This window comes from Anomaloglossus baeobatrachus, chromosome 6 (assembly GCF_048569485.1).
Source record: "Anomaloglossus baeobatrachus isolate aAnoBae1 chromosome 6, aAnoBae1.hap1, whole genome shotgun sequence".
NCBI classification, from domain to species: Eukaryota; Metazoa; Chordata; class Amphibia; order Anura; family Aromobatidae; genus Anomaloglossus; species Anomaloglossus baeobatrachus.
In genome coordinates this window covers 566,867,042-566,886,667 of record NC_134358.1, presented here as the reverse complement: position 1 = coordinate 566,886,667, position 19,626 = coordinate 566,867,042, and the positions used below count along the sequence as shown (strand labels likewise).

At 44.1% G+C, this 19,626-nt stretch overlaps 2 protein-coding genes across 4 annotated transcripts in view; one reads left to right on the top strand and one right to left on the bottom strand.

The window, feature by feature from the left end:
• The window catches only part of LOC142243665 (uncharacterized), a 56,139-nt gene extending 45,916 nt beyond the window's left edge, over window positions 1-10,223 (top strand). For both annotated transcript variants that reach the window (XM_075315797.1, XM_075315795.1), the window contains exons 2-3: window positions 7,306-7,432; window positions 7,720-10,223. In XM_075315797.1, coding sequence (XP_075171912.1) covers window positions 7,306-7,432; window positions 7,720-9,533 — 1,941 coding nt within the window. In that variant the 3' untranslated portion in view covers window positions 9,534-10,223. The remainder of the gene's footprint in view (window positions 1-7,305; window positions 7,433-7,719) is intronic.
• LOC142243671 (HEPACAM family member 2-like) overlaps window positions 1-19,626 on the bottom strand; it is a 57,181-nt gene that overhangs the window by 15,095 nt on the left and 22,460 nt on the right. Inside the window, exon 4 of one of the 2 annotated variants that reach the window (XM_075315807.1) lies at window positions 14,336-14,519. The exons of the other annotated variant lie outside the window; for it this stretch is intronic. Coding sequence (XP_075171922.1) covers window positions 14,490-14,519 — 30 coding nt within the window. The 3' untranslated portion in view covers window positions 14,336-14,489. Of the gene's footprint in view, window positions 1-14,335; window positions 14,520-19,626 lie in introns of those variants that run through there. 2 annotated transcript variants of the gene reach the window in all.

The following is a 19,626-nucleotide window of genomic DNA, read 5'->3' as shown; positions in this document are numbered from 1 at the left end:
TCTGCCTGTCTCTGTCCCTGTCTGCATGTCTGTCTGTCTCTTTCCAGGTCAGTCTCTTTCCAGGTCAGTCTCTTTCCCTGTCTGTCTCTGTCTGTCTCTATCCGTCTCCCACCGACATCTTATTACCTCACATATAAGCTTCTTATACTATGAATGTCTTTTGTTCCTATAGCAACCAATCACAGCTCCTACTAATAACCTGTAGTTCCAGGCTCTATTTACTTTAATGGAGTCATGTTTTTTGGAGAGTAACTGTAAAGCGTGGGGTTACATTTTCCTGTCAAAACATAGTCTACGATGTTCCCTGGGTCACATGAGGTATCTGTGCAATATTTCGTGATTGTAAATGCGAAGGTGCGGATACACTTTTCGTTTCACTTTTTCCCCATTATGTAGATAGGGGCAAAATTGATTGGTAAATTGGAACGCGCGGAGTTAAAATTTCGCCTCACAACATAGCCTATGACGCTCTCGAGGTCCAGAAGTGTGAGTGTGCAAAATTTTGTGGCTGTAGCTGCGATGGTGCAGATGCCAATCCCGGACATACACACACATACACACACACATTCAGCTTTATATATTAGATAGTCATTACACACAGAGCGATCTATTGCTATATATTATATAGAGTCAATACACACAGAGGGATCTATTCCTATATATTATATAGTCATTACACGCAGAGGGATCTATTCCTATATATTATATAGAGTCATTACACACAGAGTGATCTATTGCTATATATTATATAGTCTTTACACACAGACGGATCTATTTCACGTGTTTATTATATACGGTATTATATAGATTCATTGCACACAGAGGAATCTTCCTATATATCATATAGAGTCACTACACACAGAGGGATCTATTCCTATATATTATATAGAGTCATTACATACAGATGGATCTATTCCTATATATCATATAGTCATTACACACAGAGGGATCTATTCTATATATTATATAGTCCTTACACACAGAGGGATCTATTCCTATATATTATATAGAGTCATTATACACAGAGGGGTCTATTCCTATATATTATATAGTCATTACACACAGAGGGATCTATTCCTATATATTATATAGAGTCATTAGACACAGAGGGGGATCTATTTCACATGTTTATTATATATTATATACAGTCATTACACACAGAGGGATCTATTTCACAAGTTATATACAACCCCTGGCAAAATTTCTGGCCTCACCTGGCTCTGAGGATGTTCATTCAGTTGTTTACTTTTGTTTAAAAAAAGTAGATCACAGACGGCACAAAACTAAAGTAATTTCCTATGGCAACTTTCTGGCTTTAAGAAATACTAAAAAAATCATGAAAACATAATGTGCTAGCCAGTAATGGTTACTTTGCAAAACCAAACGGGGGGAAAAATTATGGAATCATGAGAAACAAACGAAAGAACACTGTAATACATCACTAGTATTTTGTGGCACCACCTCTGGCTTTTATAACAGCTTGCAGTCTCTGAGGCATGGACTTAATGAGTGACAAACAGTCTCTTCATCAATCTGGCTCCAACTTTCTCTGATTGCTGTTGCCAGATCACCTTTGCAGGTTGGAGCCTTGTCATGGAACGTTTTCTTCAACTTCCACCAAAGATTTTCAACTGGATTGAGATCCGGACTATTTGCAGGCCATGACATTGACCTTATGTGTCTTCTTTCAAGGAATGTTTTCACAGTTTTTGCGCTATGGCAGGATGCATTATCATCTTGATAAATGATTAAATCATCCCCAAACATGCTTTCAATTAATGGGATAAGAAAAGTGTCCAAAATTTCAATGTAAATTTGGGCATTTATTGAAGATGTAATGACAGCCATCTCCCCAGTGCCTTTACCTGGCATGCAGCCCTATATCATCAATGACTGTGGAAATTTACATGTTCTCTTCAGGAAGTCATCTTTATAAATCTTATTGGAACGACACCAAACAAAAGTTCCAGCATCATCACCTTGCCCAATGCAGATTCGCGATTCATCACTGAATATGACTTTCATCCAGTCATCCACAGTCCACGATTGCTTTTACTTTGCCCATTGTAACCTTGTTTTTTTCTGTTTAGGTGTTAATGATGGCTTTTGTTTAGCTTTTCTGTGTGTAAATCCCATTTCCTTTAGGCGGTTTCTTACAGTTCGGTCACAGACATTGACTCCAGTTTCCTCCCATTCGTTCCTCATTTGTTTTGTTGTGCAGTTCCTATTTTGGAGACATAATGCTTTAAGTTTCCTGTCGTGACGCTTTGATGTCTTCCTTGGTCTACCAGTATGTTTGCCTTTAACAACCTTCCCCTGTTGTTTGTGTTTGGTCCAGATTTTAGACACAGCTGACTGTGAACAACCAACATGTTTTGCAACATTGCATGATGATTTACTCTATTTAAAAGTTTGATAATCCTCTTCTTTGTTTCAATTGACATCTCTTGTGTTGGAGCCATAATTCATGTCATTCCACTTGGTGCAACAGATCTCCAAGGTGTGATCACTCTTTTTTAGATGCAGACCAACGAGCAGATTTTATTTGATGCAGATGTTAGTTTTGGGAATGAAAATTTACATAGTGATTCCATTATTTTTACCTCAGAATTGAGTGACTCCATATTTTTTCCCCGTTTGGTTTTGAAAAGTAACCGTTACTGGCTGCACATTATGTTACAGTCATATGAAAAAGTTTGGGCACCCCTATTAATGTTAACCTTTTTTCTTTATAACAATTTGGGTTTTTGCAACAACTATTTCAGTTTCATATATCTAATAACTGATGGACTGAGTAATATTTCTGGATTGAAATGAGGTTTATTGTACTAACAGAAAATGTGCAATCCACATTTAAACAAAATTTGACCGGTGTAAAAGTATGGGCACCTCAACATAAAAGTGACATTAATATTTTGTAGATCCTCCTTTTGCAAAAATCACAGCCTCTAGTCACTTTCTGTAGCTTTTAATGAGTTCCTGGATCCTGGATGAAGGTAGATTTGACCATTCCTGTTTACAAAACAATTCCAGTTCAGTTAGGTTTGATGGTGGCCGAGCATGGACAGCTGCTTCACATCATCCCACAGATGTTCAATGATATTCAGGTCTGAGGACTGGGATGGCCATTCCAGAACATTGTAATTGTTCCTCTCCATGAATGCCTGAGTAGATTTGGAGTGGTGTTTTGGATCATTGTCTTGCTAAAATATCCATCCCCTGCGTAACTTCAACTTTGTCACTGATTCTTGCACATTATTGTCAAGAATCTGCTGATACTGAGTTGAATCCATGTGACCCTCAACTTTAACAAGATTCCCGGTGCCGGCATTGGCCACACAGCCCCAAAGCATGATAGAACCTCCACCAAATTTTACTGTGGGTAGCAAGTGCTTTTCTTGGAATGCCGTGTTTTTTTGCCTCCATGCATAACGCCTTTTTGTATGACCAAACAACTCAATCTTTGTTTCATCAGTCCACAGGACCTTCTTCCAAAATGTAACTGGCTGGTCCAAATGTGCTTTTGCATACCTCAGGCGACTCTGTTTGTGGCGTGCTTGCAGAAACGGCTTCTTTCACATCACTCTCCCATTCAGCTTCTCCTTGTGCAACGTGCGCTGTATTGTTGACCGATGCACAGTGACACCATCTGCAGCAAGATGATGCTGCAGGTCTTTGGAGGTGGTCTGTGGATTGTCCTTGACTGTTCTCACCATTCTTCTTCTCTGCCTTTCTGATATTTTTCTTGGCCTGCCACTTCTGGGCGTAACAAGAACTGTATCTGTGTTCTTCCATTTCCTTACTATGTTCCTCACAGTGGAAACTGACAGTTTAAATCTCTGAGACAACTTTTTGTACCTTCCCCTGAACAACTATGTTGAATAATCTTTGTTGTCAGATTATTTGAGAGTTGTTTCGAGGAGCCCATGATGCCACTCTTCATAGGAGATTCAAATGGGAGAACTACTTGCAAGTGGCCACCTTAAATACCTTTTCTCATGATTGGATACACCTGCCTATGAAGTTCAAAGCTCAATGAGGTTACAAAACCAATTTAGTGCTTCAGTAAGTCAGTAAAAAGTAGTTAGGAGTGTTCAAATCAAGAAATTGATAAGGGTGCCCATACTTTTGCACCGGTCAAATTTTGTTTAAATGCGGATTGCACATTTTCTGTTAGTACAATAAACCTCATTTCAATCCAGAAATATTACTCAGTCCATCAGTTATTAGATATATGAAACTGAAATAGCAAAACCCCAAATTGTTATAAAGAAAAAAGGTTAACATTAATAGGGGTGCCCAAACTTTTTCATATGACTGTATCATGATTTTTTTAGTGTTTCTTAAAGCCAGAAAGTTGCCATTTGAAATAACTTTAGTTTTGTGCCGTCTGTGATCGGCTTTTATTATAAAAAAGTAAACAACTGAATGAACATCCTCAGAGCCAGGTGATTCCATAATTTTTGCCAGTGGTTGTATTATATAGAGTCATTACACACAGAGGAATCTATTTCACGTGTTTATTATATAGAGTCATTACACACAGAGGGATCTACAGTATATCACGTGTTTATTATATAGAGTCATTACACACAGAGTGATCTATTTCATGTGTCTAGTATACATTATATAGAGTCACTACACACAGAGGGATCAATTTCAAGTCTTTAAAATCTGTTAACTATGGCTTACAGCCAATGAAAACCCAAAAGTCATTATCTCAGAAAATTAGAATAATTACCACAAAACACCAGCAAAGGCTTCCTAAGCGTTTAAAATGGTCCCTTATTCTGGTTCAGTAGGCTGCACTATCATGGGGAAAAGAGTGCTGACTTCATGGGGGCACCAATCAGAGGGGAGAGGGAGTACGATCCCTCTCCCAATGCTCTAATTGCTGAGAGCGATATTGCAGCATTTAGGGGGTTATACAGCCAAGGACAGCGTGGAGACTGTCTCTGGCTTAGAGCCGGGGCTCGGCTGTCAGGAAAGCCGAATCCCCAGCGTCGATTATTCCAGACACAACTCCTGTGCCCCCATGGTTGCCAGGACATACCTTTATGTCCTTGGTCAGGAGCTCCTTCCCAGCCAGGACTTGCATGCAAAGTCATAAAGAGGTTAAAGAAGTTGTTCTTTTGTTGATGTGGAGGTCGATTAGGGTTGTTGTTGTTGTGCTGAAAGGTGAAATTCATCTTAAACTTTTAGTAGGATGTTTATCATTCCCTCCACCTTGACTAAAGCGCTAGTTCCAACTGCCAAAAAACAGCTCCAAAGTATAATTCTCCTTCCATCATGTTTTACTGTGGGGATGGTGATCTTTTGGCAATGCACAGTGTTGGCTATGCTCCAAACATACTTTTTGTAATTGTGGCTAAAAAAGTACCACCCTGGTCTCATCAGACATAGCATGTTTTCCCACATGCTCTTGGTAGACGTGAAGTCAGTTTTGGCAAAACAAAGCTGGGCTGGGATGATTTTCTTTGTAGGAAAAGCTCCCAACTTGCACACCTATCCCACAGGCCAGATATATGAAGACTAGGATAGATTGCTGTCAGATGCAGGAACACAAGCACTTGCCAGAAATTCATGCAGCTCCTTTAATGTTGCCTTCAGCCTCATGACAACATCCTGGACCAATTTTTGTTCTTTTTTTTCTATTAATTTTTGAGGGTATTCCAGTTTATTTAAACCACTTAATGACATTGTCACGCTTGCCAGGTGCAGCAAGCAGACCTCCGTGTGTCTGACGCACAACAAAAAACACCAGAAAAGGGGTGCACCAGGGACGCACAAGCAACAGGAGGCTCTGGAACTAGTGAGAGGGGTAGGTGGGCACCTCCTACCCTCACCTGCAACTGTCCCTCCTCTCCTACCAATCCATAAACAGTCTCCGCAACTGTCGCCTAACAGGAACTTGGGACTCTATAAAGGCCCTATAGTAACCCTGACTAGTGAGGGGCAGGTGGGGTTCATTAGACCTCACCACTGCACTAACAACACACCAGGGAAACAAGAACAAACAGTGAAAAGATAACAAAAGGATGTAGCCTGAACACAGGAACCAAACTAGTAGAACCTTTCCCACAGGCGGCCAGGACACAAATGAGTTTGTATCTTCAGCAGAGAATGCTGGTATACACCACTATTTAAAGCTGAAGCGCGTGACTAATGAGTGAGAGTAGCTGACACACTCAGCTAGGAACAGTTTAGGAAAAGCAGCAATAGCAAAACAGGCAGTTAACCACTGCAGTACCAAACCAAATGAAACCCATTTAAATGCAGAGAGCCAGATGAGAGGCCCCAGTCTAAAGGCTACCACTGGTCTCAACATGCAGGGAGACGATTGTGACAGACATCTTCACAGTACTCCATGGTAGATTTAATGCCTTGGAAATGTCTTTGTACCATTCTGATAAATTTCAACAATGAGGTCCTTTTCCAGTGTTTAAAGTGAAACCGATCCACGGGCAAAATGTATCAGGCGTTGGCTGCATGATTTCACCCACGTTTGTTTGACCAAAATTCTGTGGCATTTCAGAGAATTTGTGTCAAAGCCGCCAGGGACTACGCTGCACTGGAAACTAAGTAACTGCTGGTCCCTGGTGGCTTGTCCCCATCCACTCCCCTTGAGTGACAGATCTCTTCTTGTGTGTATAGGAAGTGATCCACCTCTCCGACTAGTCACCCATGTGGCTTGTTCCCCAGCTAGGTTTTAAGTTACATTTGTGTATGAAATGCTGCAGCGTTTAAGTGTCAAACATGCCTGGCTAAAATCATGCAGCCAGTGTCTTATAGGTGCTGCCAGTGAATGGGGCAGCATGTATCATCAGTCACATCACTAAATACAGATTTGTACAGCGAACACTGGAAGAATCTCACTACATACAGATTTATACAGTCACCACTGGGAGGAGCTCACTACATACAGATTTATACAGTCACCACTAGAGGGAGCTCACTACATACAGATTTATACAGCCACCACTAGAGGGAGCTCACTGCATACAGATTTATACAGCCACCACTAGAGGGAGCTCACTATATACAGATTTATACAGCCACCACTAGAGGGAGCTCACTGCATACAGATTTATACAGACACCACTAGGAGGAGCTCACTACATACAGATTTATACAGCCACCACTAGAAGGAGCTCATTACATACAGATTTATACAGCCACCACTAGAGGGAGCTCACTACATACAGATTTATACAGCCACCACTAGATCGAGCTCAATACATACATATTTGTACAACTATGTAGAACATAGGGTGACCAGGCTGACTCTCTGTCCTTATTTTCCAGGTACCGGTCACCTTTGATGATGTGGCCGCTTATTTTTCAGAGGATGAATGGAAAGACCTGGAGGAATGTCAGAAGGAGCTATACAAGGACATGATGAAAGAGAATTATGAAGCTCTCATCTCCATGGGTAATTTGTCTGCTCACTTTTACACCTGGACATATATACAGCCTGCAGAGTATTACACCACCTACCGCAGAACATTATTGTCCCTCTACCTTCTGACAGATACATAATAATATATTCTGCAGATTACTACATCACTGACATTTCTAGAGATTTGCAGAACATTGCACTGTCCTCATTAGCTCATGAGATCCATAGTAATGTATTCTGCAGATTATTACTTTTCATTTTCTGACTGTATATTTTCTACCATATAAAAGATCTAACACTTACTACATTTTTCCATGCAGAAGATGCACCAGTCAATGAGAAAGACAAGACGAAGTACAATGACAAGCTGGAGAACGTGGACCCATCTTCTATTCCCGTGTTGGATCAAACATCATGTCCAGTGATTGAGGACGACCTCGGATGTCAACCAACTCCCAGCAGATCGCAGGATAGTCAGGGCGTAAACCACAGTGAAAATGTCTCCCCTTATGCGGAAAGTTTAAGCCCTGGAACAACACAACCGGACTGTACAAAGGACGAAGGGGAGAAGCTTTACCAGTGCACGGAGTGTGGCAAGAACTTCCGAAAGCGAGACAGTCTGAAACGTCACCAGCAGACACACACGGGAGAGCGCCCCTATAACTGCATTGAATGTGGGAAAAGTTTTATCCAGAAGCAGCACCTGGTCACACACCTGAGGACTCACACGGGGGAGAGACCATACAAATGTGAAGAGTGCGGGAAAAGCCTGAGCACCAACGAGCGTCTAAAGATCCACCAGAGGATTCACACTGGGGAGAGGCCATACAAGTGCGGGGACTGTGGGAAAAGCTTCAGAGCCCACAGGGTCCTTAAGGTACATCAACAAACGCACACTGGGGAGAGGATCCACAAGTGTGAGGACTGTGGGAAGAGGTTTAGGCACAAGCAGACCTTATTGGCTCACCAGAGGAGTCACTCGGGGGAGACCACCTACAGTTGCAGTGAGTGTGGCGAGAGCTTCCGCACCTTTAAGCACCTTAAGTTCCACCAAAAACAACATCGTGGTGAAAAACCACATGAGTGTGAGGACTGTGGGAAGGGCTTCAGGAAACGAGAACATCTTAGACGCCATCAGCAGATCCATACTGGTGAACGTCCGTTCTCTTGTGAAGAATGTGGCAAAGGCTTTATACAAAAACATCACCTTATCAGACACCAGAGAACTCATACTGGCGAGAGACCGTTCACTGTGGTAATAGTGGAGGAATTTCCTTACAATAACTCCTCCACGGGCACGTGCCGAGGTAGTCCTCATATCTGCAGTGAATGCGGCAAAAGCTTCACCACGTACGAGCATCTGAAGAGGCATAACCGCATCCACACCGGAGAGCGGCCCAACAAGTGCAATGACTGCGGCAGGACCTTTAAATCTCAGAAACTCCTCAAGGCACATAAAAAAGCACAGGATGAGGAGACGGGGCTCTGCCGAGAGGAAGACAGTGAGAACAGCGAGAGCCAGAGGGCAGGACCCGGGGAAAAACCCTTTGAATGTGGCGAATGTGGCAAAACTTTCCGATTCCTGAAGCACTTGAAGTTCCACTTGCACACTCACACCGGGGAGAGACCCTTCAAATGTGAGTCGTGCCAGAAGACGTTCCGTAAGCGCGATTGTCTGAAGAGACATCAGCAGATACACACGGGGGAGAGACCCTTCACCTGCGCAGACTGCGGAAAGGGCTTTATCCAGAAGCAGCATTTGGTGAGGCACCAGCGAACGCACACCGGGGAACGTCCTTATATATGTAGTGAATGTGGGAAGACCTTCAGCACCTGTGAGCACCTTAAAATACACGGTCGGACCCACACAGGAGAAAAACCCTACAAGTGCAATGACTGTGGGCAAAGCTTCCGCAAGAGAGAATACCTCAAATGCCACCAGCAGACCCACACTGGAGAAAGACCCTTCACCTGCTCAGAGTGTGGGAAAAGCTTCATCCAGAAGCATCATCTCATTGCCCATCTACGTACCCACACCGGGGAACGGCCGTATCAGTGCAACGACTGCGGCAAGACATTTAGGCACAAGCAGAATCTCACCACACATCAGAAGACTCATGGAATTGGGCTGTAGGGGGGAGGTGTTGTCTTCTAACACCCCTGTGGATCTGGAGATCTGGTTCTCTCTGTCCTAAATTATCTAATACTTATAGTCATGGCCATAATACATAGCACTACTCAATATTATGATAATGATGATAATGACCAGTCCCACCACTATCCATCATTATTCTTACATTTTTGGTTTTGTTCTTGACGTCTCTTTTCCGATCCATGGCGGCTGATAGAAATAAAGGAGAAGATGTGCCAAGTGTGAAGTCGGCTGTAGCTTCTTCCACCTGTATTATGGAGACTTTGCTTTGTTACAGTAACATGCAGATCGCCAACCCCTTCCCGGTTCCCCGGACCCTGTGCCCGGGGCCATTTCCTTCAGTATAAATCAGTTTACACATGGTGTATTGTAGACATCGTAGGAATGGCATGTGCCAACATACTCCAGATATGCACTTCAGGTTTTTGCTCGCATGGTATTATTATTATGCGGCATCAGGACGTGAGCACAAGCGCCATTGTCAGCCCCCCTATTTCCAGATCGCAGGCCGTCAGGACAGGCAGAGTAACTCCGAGACCCTCAGCCTTAGGGGAGTAATGGCCGACCTTGTGCGATACGCCCACATCATGTTACATTGTCCGCCGGGTATGTTGAATGTGCAGCCCCAAGACCGTTACCATTATTTTTATATTATAAAAGGCAGTATTTACATCACGTCTCCTCATTTATTTCTACGTCTAAGTTTTGGAATCCAGATGATATTTCTTTTGTTTTGTTTGTTTTGTTATCACCATTTCCAGAAGGTTTGCTAAAAAATCATTCCTGCCAGGAGCTAACTGGCACGATTCCTCGGTGCAGAACATCTTGCCTTTGGAGATGCTCTGCTGCACTTTTCTGTGTTACTATGCTAGGAGTGTGTTTGATAGCACAGGATTCCATGTTGGTGCTGACTACTCAGGTGTTCCCCCTGTCACGATTCCTCTGTGCAGATCATCCTGCCTTTGGAGATGCTCTGCTGCACTTTCTTGTGTTACTAGCAAGCAGTGTGTTTGACAATACAGGATTCTATGTTGGTGCTGATTACTCAGGTGTCCCACCTTCCTGGTAATTGCTCAGGCATCTTTAATGAGCATACTCGCCCAGAACCTCGCCAGTTGTTTTCTCTGGTTCTGCCGTTTTGCTGTTGGCTTATGTCTTTGTTAAGTCTTCTGTTCTTTGTTCTCTGACCGTGATTTGACTCCTCTCTGCCCACTCCCTCTTCCTGTCATGACCTCCTGCGTGTTTGACATCAGACTGTTACCTGACCACGTGTCTCTGCTTTCGCCCTGAACTTATTACGTGCTCTCCAGGAGTTCTGACCCCTGGATATTGCCTGACTACGCCTCTGTTTTCTCCTTGTTCATATACATGTACTTCTGTTAACAGACCCTGGCTTTCCTGACTACGCTCCTGCCCACACTCCCTGTAAGTAGTGGCTAGCATCACACTAACAAGTCACTTTGCTGTGGCTAGGCTGTTTAGATACAAGTGAAGGAGCCAACGTACATCTATGTTCCAAGTAACGGAAGGCCAAGCTGCACCTCGATGATTGGGAGCGCCAGCCATAGATTTCCAGTGGAAAGCTGACAATAAGATGCATGGATGATCCGATGACATCCACGTGAGCGCTACCCTTTGCAGCACTTCTCTGTTTGAGCTTTTTAGAAAGGGTAAAATCATGGGAACCCTTCAATGCTACGGCAACATATAAAGCCCAAAAAGTATTATGAACAGGTCAATTTATTTAATTTAATTAATAGGCCCTGTGCAATACTTACTGGGTACTGGAGAGTAAATCAGTGAGACTGTCCCCATTTGAAGTAGACAAAAAAGACTGACTGCACTCACCAAACTGAGGTGTGAACAGGTGCATAACTGAGCATGACATAAAATACAAAAAAAGACAGTTTGCACTCTGATAATGCTAAAGTATGCAAACCATGAATGTGTGAACATGGACCTGCATTACTGCTAAGGAAAATGTAAGAAAAATCAAATATTTAGCATATATAAATGGCCATTTGTATATCTGCCCAGTTGCCTCTTCACGGCATATCTCGTAACTGGGTACCTACACTATGCTGAAGCATCTCTCTGGGTTAAAATCCTCCTGTGTATGGGCAAGTAGGAACCTGCTATATAGGATAAGATTACCTGTGGCAACTGGGGGAGGGGTGCACGGTCAGAAGGTATGACCCTCCTAATATAGGCAAAAAAGACTGACTGCACTCGCACTCACCAAACTGACGTGTGAACAGGTGCATAACTTAACATGACATAAAATACAAAAAAAGACAGTTTGCACTCTGATAATGCTAAAGTATGGAAACCATGAATGTCCCGATTTGAAGGCTCAGCCTGTTGTCCCAGCAGTCCCATATCTTGTCCCGGCATGTCCTCCTTGTGCAAAAATTAAATATTCTTCTTTGGTTTCTCCGGGACTAGAACTAGTTAACTCTTTGTCCATAGCCAGCTGCTCTTACTGAGAGACATAGTAGGATTTGGTCATCTTGACCTGTAGTGTAAGTAGGGAACTCAGAAGCAGATTAGTCAGCTACATAGAGATACATTGAAAACATATCTCTATGTCCCTGGAAGTGATGAAAAGTCAGATTTTTTTGTTCCTATAAAATAATTACAAAGATGTCTTTTTTATCATTATTTTCTCCCATCCCTGGGAATCAAACCAACAACATTCAACATTTCAGCATTAGTCCCAGCATTTGAACCACAGCTTCTTCTGATGTTGCAGGGAGAGTTTTCTCTACTTGAAGCTGCATTGTATTTCATTACATCACATCTACTTTGTTTGGACATTTAGTCAGTGTTCACATGTAGTGTAAATGTTGCGGTTTTTCTGGTATTTTTTTGCACAGAAATTCTACTGTAACTGTCCAAGCAATGTGGATGTGATTCCATGAAAATTGTCCCACTGTGCATCTAAAAACGCCACTGAACTGTTTGGTTTTGGTGCTTTTTTTTTTCTCTAGAGGTATCTATGTGGAGCGTAAAAAACAGCAGAATCAAAGTTTTTCTTTACAATAAAAAAACACACTGAAAAACACAGCTTCACACTTGCACCAAAAATGTATGAAATAATGGGGAAAAGTCATAAAAAATGCAGCCAAAATTCAAGAACAAGAGAAGATTGTTATGGTGTAGTTTGGTGCAAACACTAAAATATGCAACATGTGAACACGGCCTTACAGGCCCAAAAACACAACATGTCATATAGCGAAGCTACATAAAGATGAGAAAGTTCTGGCTGCTCAGACTATGAAGGAATGAACAGTCCGGGGCGTCTATAGAATGTAACTCACTGCCAAATGGGTGTGGCTAGGGGCATGGTTAAAATCTGCAGTGGCACGCAAAATTTATCTTTCTTTCTGTTCTTCAAAAGTTGGGAGGCATGTACATACACACAATAATGCATCAATATTTCTATACTGTGCAGCATGCAACAGATTCTTTATTCAGGTGCCATCAGGTTAACAAATTGGAAGATTTATACAGTCACCACCAGAGGGTGCTCACTACATACAGATTTATACAGTCACCACTAGAGGGAGCTCACTACATACAGATTTATACAGTCACCACTACAGGGAGCTCACTACATACAGATTTATACAGTCACCACTAGAGGGAGCTCACTACATACAGATTTATACAGCCACCACTAGGGGGAGCTCACTACATATAGATTTATACAGACACCACTAGAGGGAGCTCACTATATACAGATTTATACAGCCACCACTAGGAGGAGCTCACTACATACAGATTTATACAGCCACCACTAGGGGGAGCTCACTACATACAGATTTATACAGTCACCACTAGAGGAAGCTCACTACATACAGATTTATACAGTCACCACTAGAGGGAGCTCACTACATACAGATTTATACAGTCACCACTACAGGGAGCTCACTACATAAAGATTTATACAGTCACCACTAGAGGGAGCTCACTACATACACATTTATACAGCCACCACTAGGAGGAGCTCACTACATACAGATTTATACAGCCACCACTAGGGGGAGCTCACTACATACAAATTTATACAGCCACCACTAGGGGGAGCTCACTACATACACATATACAGACACCATTATAGGGAGCTCACTACATACAGATTTATACAGCCACCGCTAGGGGGAGCTCACTACATACAGATTTATACAGCCACCACTAGGGGGAGCTCACTACATACAGATTTATACAGCCACCACTAGGGGGAGCTCACTACATACAAATTTATACAGCCACCACTAGGGGGAGCTCACTACATACACATATACAGACACCATTATAGGGAGCTCACTACATATAGATTTATAAAGCCACCACTAGAGGGAGATCACTACATACAGATTTATACAGCCTCTATTAGGGGACTTCACTGCATACAGATTTATATAGTCACCAGTAGGGGGAGCTCACTACATAAAGATTTATACAGCCACCACTAGAGGGAGCTCACTACATACAATTTTATACAGCCACCACTAGGGGAAGCTCACTACATACAGGTTAACTCAGCCACCACTAGGGGGAGCTCACTATAGTCATGTTCATACAGCCACCACTAGCTGTATAAATCTATATGCAGTGAGCTCCCCCTAGTGGTGTCAACCGGTAGTACAATAAAAACATCTACAATAAAAAGGAGAAGCAGTTCAGTGCCGGCCTTCTCCTACCATAGGTACTATAGCTGATATACTGTATGCAATACTCTTAAGAATTCAAGCAGATGATCCTTCCGAGGATAAATACTGACATTTCAGCAGTTCAACCACAGCATTGTAGGACAGAGGATGTTGCACCAGATAGAAATCCCAACCATTGATTCTGGTTTAAACTTAGTTTATTATGCAGTTATTTTGCTCATATATCTATATTTTTTGTGTAATTTCCTCTTTTTCCCAAATTTTAGAGAACTTCATTCCGGCACTTTCTTACCTGTGGAGAAGATGAAGAATCTAAATATCTTGTACAAAATGAAAAACTATTATTTCATGGAATACAAAGCGTTGGGGAGGATTTGGGGGAACCTCAAAAAGAAAGTGGCAGCAGTTACAGCAGATTGAATTTCAAGGGGTGGTAAAAACATGAATATTGGCTAATATGGGATATAACAGATGAAGATGGGAATTTGCACAGGGAGGTTTTGTTTTCTAGTGGAAACCACTTTAGGGAATACTACAGAATTTTTCATTTCATTAAGTGGTTCTGAAGAGGTTTTCCATTGTTTTCGCTGAATGTTTTCCCTGAAGCGCTTTTTTCCCCCTGTAGCTGCCTGATAGGACGGTGCCCAGTTTGGAGCAGATTCCATCAAGAGACTGTGGGGCTGATTCATCAAAGCTTTTACGTCTTGATGAATCTGCCCCATTCCCTTCACTTTCTTTTCTCCCAATAGACATATAGCAAAATCTGAAGAAAATAAAAAAAAATGTTGAAAAGACTAAACATCTGAACAACAAGATGGTTTTACAATGAGGTTGTTTTTGACTCATTTTTCAGAGTAGACTCTCAATAAAAGACTCTGTGTGCACAGAGCCTTAAAGGGCAATAACACTGCAAGACAATTGAGAACGAGCGATTGTTAAAAACACTCGTTCTTTGGGTGAAATTATTGTTTGTGCAGCGCCAAACATTTTTAGCAGCACCTCGTCCATGGTAAACAGGATTTGAACTATCTATCTCTTATCTCTCTCCTCTAGCTATCTACACACATAGATATCTGCCTGTCTCCTCTTCAGGTTTAGGGCTGGTTCACACTAAAGGTACCGTCACACTAAGCAACTTACCAGCGATCCCAACAACGATAGGGATCGCTGGTAAGTTGCTAGGAGGTTGCTGGTGAGATGTCACACTGCAACGCTCCAGCGATCCCACCAGCAACCTGACCTGGCAGGGATCGCTGGAGCGTCGCTACACAAGTTGCTGGTGAGCTCACCAGCAACCAGTGACAAGCCCCCAGCGCTGCGTGGAAGATGCTGCGCTTGGTAACTAAGGTAAATATCGGGTAACCAACCCGATATTTACCTTGGTTACCACCGCACGTGCACAGAGCAGGGAGCAGCGCACACTGCTTAGCGCTGGCTCCTTGCTCTCCTAGTTACAGCACACATCGGGTTAATTAACCCGATGTGTGCTGCAGCTACATGTGCACAGAGCAGGAGCCGGCAGCACAGGCAGTGAGAGCGGCGGAGGCTGGTATCAAAGGTAAATATCGGGTAACCAAGGACAGGGCTTCTTGGTTACCCGATGTTTACATTGGTTACCAGCCTCTGCAGAAGCCGGCTCCTGCTGCCTGCACATTTAGTTATTGCTGTCTCGCTGTCACACACAGCGATCTGTGCTTCACAGCAGGACAGCAACAACTAAAAAATGGCCCAGGACATTCAGCAACAACCAACGACCTCACAGCAGGGGCCAGGTTGTTGCTGGATGTCACACTAAGCAACATCGCTAGCAACGTCACAAAAGTTGTTCGTTAGCAGCGATGTTGCTAGCGATGTTGCTTAGTGTGACGGGGCCTTTAGCGACAGCGACAACGAGGTCGCTGTTACGTCCCATTTTCTGTGACCTAACAGCGACCTTGTAAGTCGCTGTTATGATCGCTGCTTAGCTGTCAAACACAGCAGCCGAAGCAGCGATCATAACCGCGAGAGCAGGGAGCCGCGCACACTGCTTAGCGCTGGCTCCTTGCTCTCCTAGCTACAGTACACATCGGGTTAATTAACCCGATGTGTACTGCAGCTACATGTGCAGAGAGCAGGGAGCCGCGCACACTGCTTAGCGCTGGCTCCTTGCTCTCCTAGCTACAGTACACATCGGGTTAATTAACCCGATGTGTACTGCAGCTACATGTGCAGAGAGCAGGGAGCCGCGCACACTGCTTAGCGCTGGCTCCTTGCTCTCCTAGCTACAGTACACATCGGGTTAATTAACCCGATGTGTACTGCAGCTACATGTGCAGAGAGCCTTAGCCAGCAGCACAGGCAGCGTGAGAGCTGCGGAGGCTGGTAACTAAGGTAAATATCGGGTAACCATCTTGGTTACCCGATGTTTACCCTGGTTACAGCTTACCGCAGCTGCCAGATGCCGGCTCCTGCTCCCTGCTCGCTTGATTTCGTCGCTCTCTCGCTGTCACACACAGCGATCTGTGTGTCACAGCGGGAGAGCGCCTTTGAAGAAAACGAACCAGGGCTGTGTGTAACGAGCAGCGATCTCGCAGCAGGGGCCAGATCGCTGCTCAGTGTCACACACAGCGAGATCGCTAATGAGGTCACTGTTGCGTCACCAAAACCGTGCCGTAGCAGCGATTTCGGTAGCGATCTCGCTATGTGTGAAGCACCCCTTAGACTCCTGCAATTAAAGCTGGTGTCACACATAGCGACGACAATGACGTTGCTGCTAAGTCACCATTTTCTGTGACGTAGCAGCGACGTCCCATCGCTGTCGCTGTGTGTGACATCCAGCAACGACCTGGCCCCTGCTGTGAGGTCGCCGCTCGTTGCTGAATGTCCTGCTTCATTTTTTGGACGTTGCTCTCCCGCTGTGAAGCACACATCGCTGTGTGTGACAGTGAGAGAGCGACGAACTGAAGTGAGCAGGGAGCCAGCGTCTGGCAGCCTTCGGTAAGCTGTAACCACGGTAAACATCGGGTAACCAAGAAGCCCTTTCCTTGGTTACCCGATATTTACCTTAGTTACTAACGTCCGCCGCTCTCACGCTGCCAGTGCCGGCTCCCTGCTTCCTGCACACGTAGCTGGAGTACACATCGTGTAATTAACCCGATGTGTACTCTGTCTAGGAGTGCAGGGAACGTGAGCCGGCACTGGCAGCGTGAGAGCGGCGGACGCTAGTAACTAAGGTAAATATCGGGTAACCAAGAGAAGTGCTTTCCTTAGTTACCCGATATTTACCTTAGTTACGCTTCCACACGTCGCTGCTGGCTGGGGGCTGGTCACTAGTCGTTGGTGAGATCTGCCTGTTTGACAGCTCACCAGCGACCATGTAATGACGCAGCAGCGATCCTGATAAGGTCAGATCGCTGGTCGTGATCGCTGGCTGCTGCATCGCTATGTGTGACACCACCTTCAGAGACCTTTGGTCACCTGACATGATATTGCAAAGGTCCTTAAGGGTACTTCACACACAGCGAGATCGCTACTGAGATCGCTGCTGAGTCACGTTTTTTGTGACCTCATTAGCGATCTCGTTGTGTGTGACACTGAGCAGTGATCTGGCCCCTGCTGTGAGATCGCTGCTCGTTACACACAGCCCTGGTTCGTTTTTTTATTGTTGCTCTCCCGCTGATAAGCACACATCGCTGTGTGTGACAGCGAGAGAGCAACAATCCTGAATGTGAAGGGAGCAGGAGCCGGCGTCTGACAGCCTGCGGTAAGCTGTAACCAAGGTAAACATCGGGTAACCAAGGTGGTTACCCGATATTTACCTTCGTTACCAGCCTCCGCAGCTCTCACGCTGCCAGTGCCGGCTCCTGCTCCCTGCACACGCTAAGCTAAGTGGTGTGCGCTGGTAACTAAGGTAAACATCGGGTAACCATACCCGATGTTTACCTTAGTTACCAGTATCCGCAGCTTCCAGCGCCGGCTCCGTGCAAGCGCAGCGTCGCTTGCACGTCGCTGCTGGCTGGGGGCTGGTCACTGGTCGCTGGTGAGATCTGCCTGTTTGACAGCTCACCAGCGACCATGTTGCGACGCAGCAGCGATCCTGACCAGGTCAGATCGCTGGTGGGATCGCTGCTGCGTCGCTAAAGTGTGACCCTTAAGCAGTGTTATCATCGGGATTTAAACTCTGGGGTCTTTAGAAGAGTGTGAACCTTGTAATAGTGCTCAGTTTCCTCTCCCTTTTCCCTAATGCCAGTCTGTCTCCTGTTCAGTTAATTTAGACCCCTGCACTTAAGAGACCTTTGGTCACATGATTGTGAAATCATCAAAGGTCCTTAAACAATCCTAACCTCAGAATACAAAAGTTGGGGTACCTAAGAGAGTAGGGGCCCTGAGAAATTGCAGTTTGACTCCTCTTAATGCCAGCCCTGACTGTAACTAGGGCTTATTTTTGGAGTAGGGCTTATATTTCAAGCATTAGCCAAAAGTCCTGTTGTAAAATTATGTTATGGTATATTTTAAGGGTAGGTCTTATTTTTGGGGACACACGGTAGTATTGATTGCTCGGTGAGCATTGTTTACTTTGGTCTACCTGTTAAAACAGGCATTCAACTAATGCTTGGAGAAAGCTTACCGGTGGGCGGTCGGAAAGTGCCACCAGTCGGACTGTATAAATGGACCCTTATAAGTGGGGTAAATCATATAAAGCTTAATCCTTAGCAGTTTCCTGACTATAGCTTGTCATAATTCATTTTGCATTGTAACCAATCGTGATTGTGCTCATTGACTAAATTTACATTATTACCCCTCTGGGAGTGTAAATCATCCTCTCTACTTAACATGTGATCAAACCCGCTATACTCGATATAAGCCACTTTGTGGCTTGTTCTTTTCAGCCTTCTTCACCTGAGGCTATGACATTTTACACTACAGTTACCCGTCCATGTGCCTACAATACAGGCCTACTATAGATAATAACCCGGCCTCATGCCAACATGGCCAAGGCCGTATACCCAGGCTGGGCACCTGCTGCTGCCTAAACAACTTGTGACTAGTACGGCATTCTCCCAGGAGTTTTCTGCAAGATTTATAATTGTTTTGACCCTTTTATGATATAGCTACATAGTTACATAGTTACTTAGGTTGAAAAAAGACCTAGGTCCATCTAGTTCAACCTTCCTCCACCAGTTCTACATTTAGTCACTAAGTCATTTATAACCAACAATGTGTTGTGTACTGAGGAAATCATCAAGCCCTTTTTTAAAAGCTGTTATAGTATCTGCCATTACTACCTCTTGTGGTCGGCATTCCACAGTCTGACCGCTCTAACTGAAAAGAACCCTTTCCTATTTAGCTGTCGGAATCACTTTTCTTCCACTCGCAGTGAGTGCCCCCTGGTCCTTAGTACTGTCTTTGGAAGAAATAAG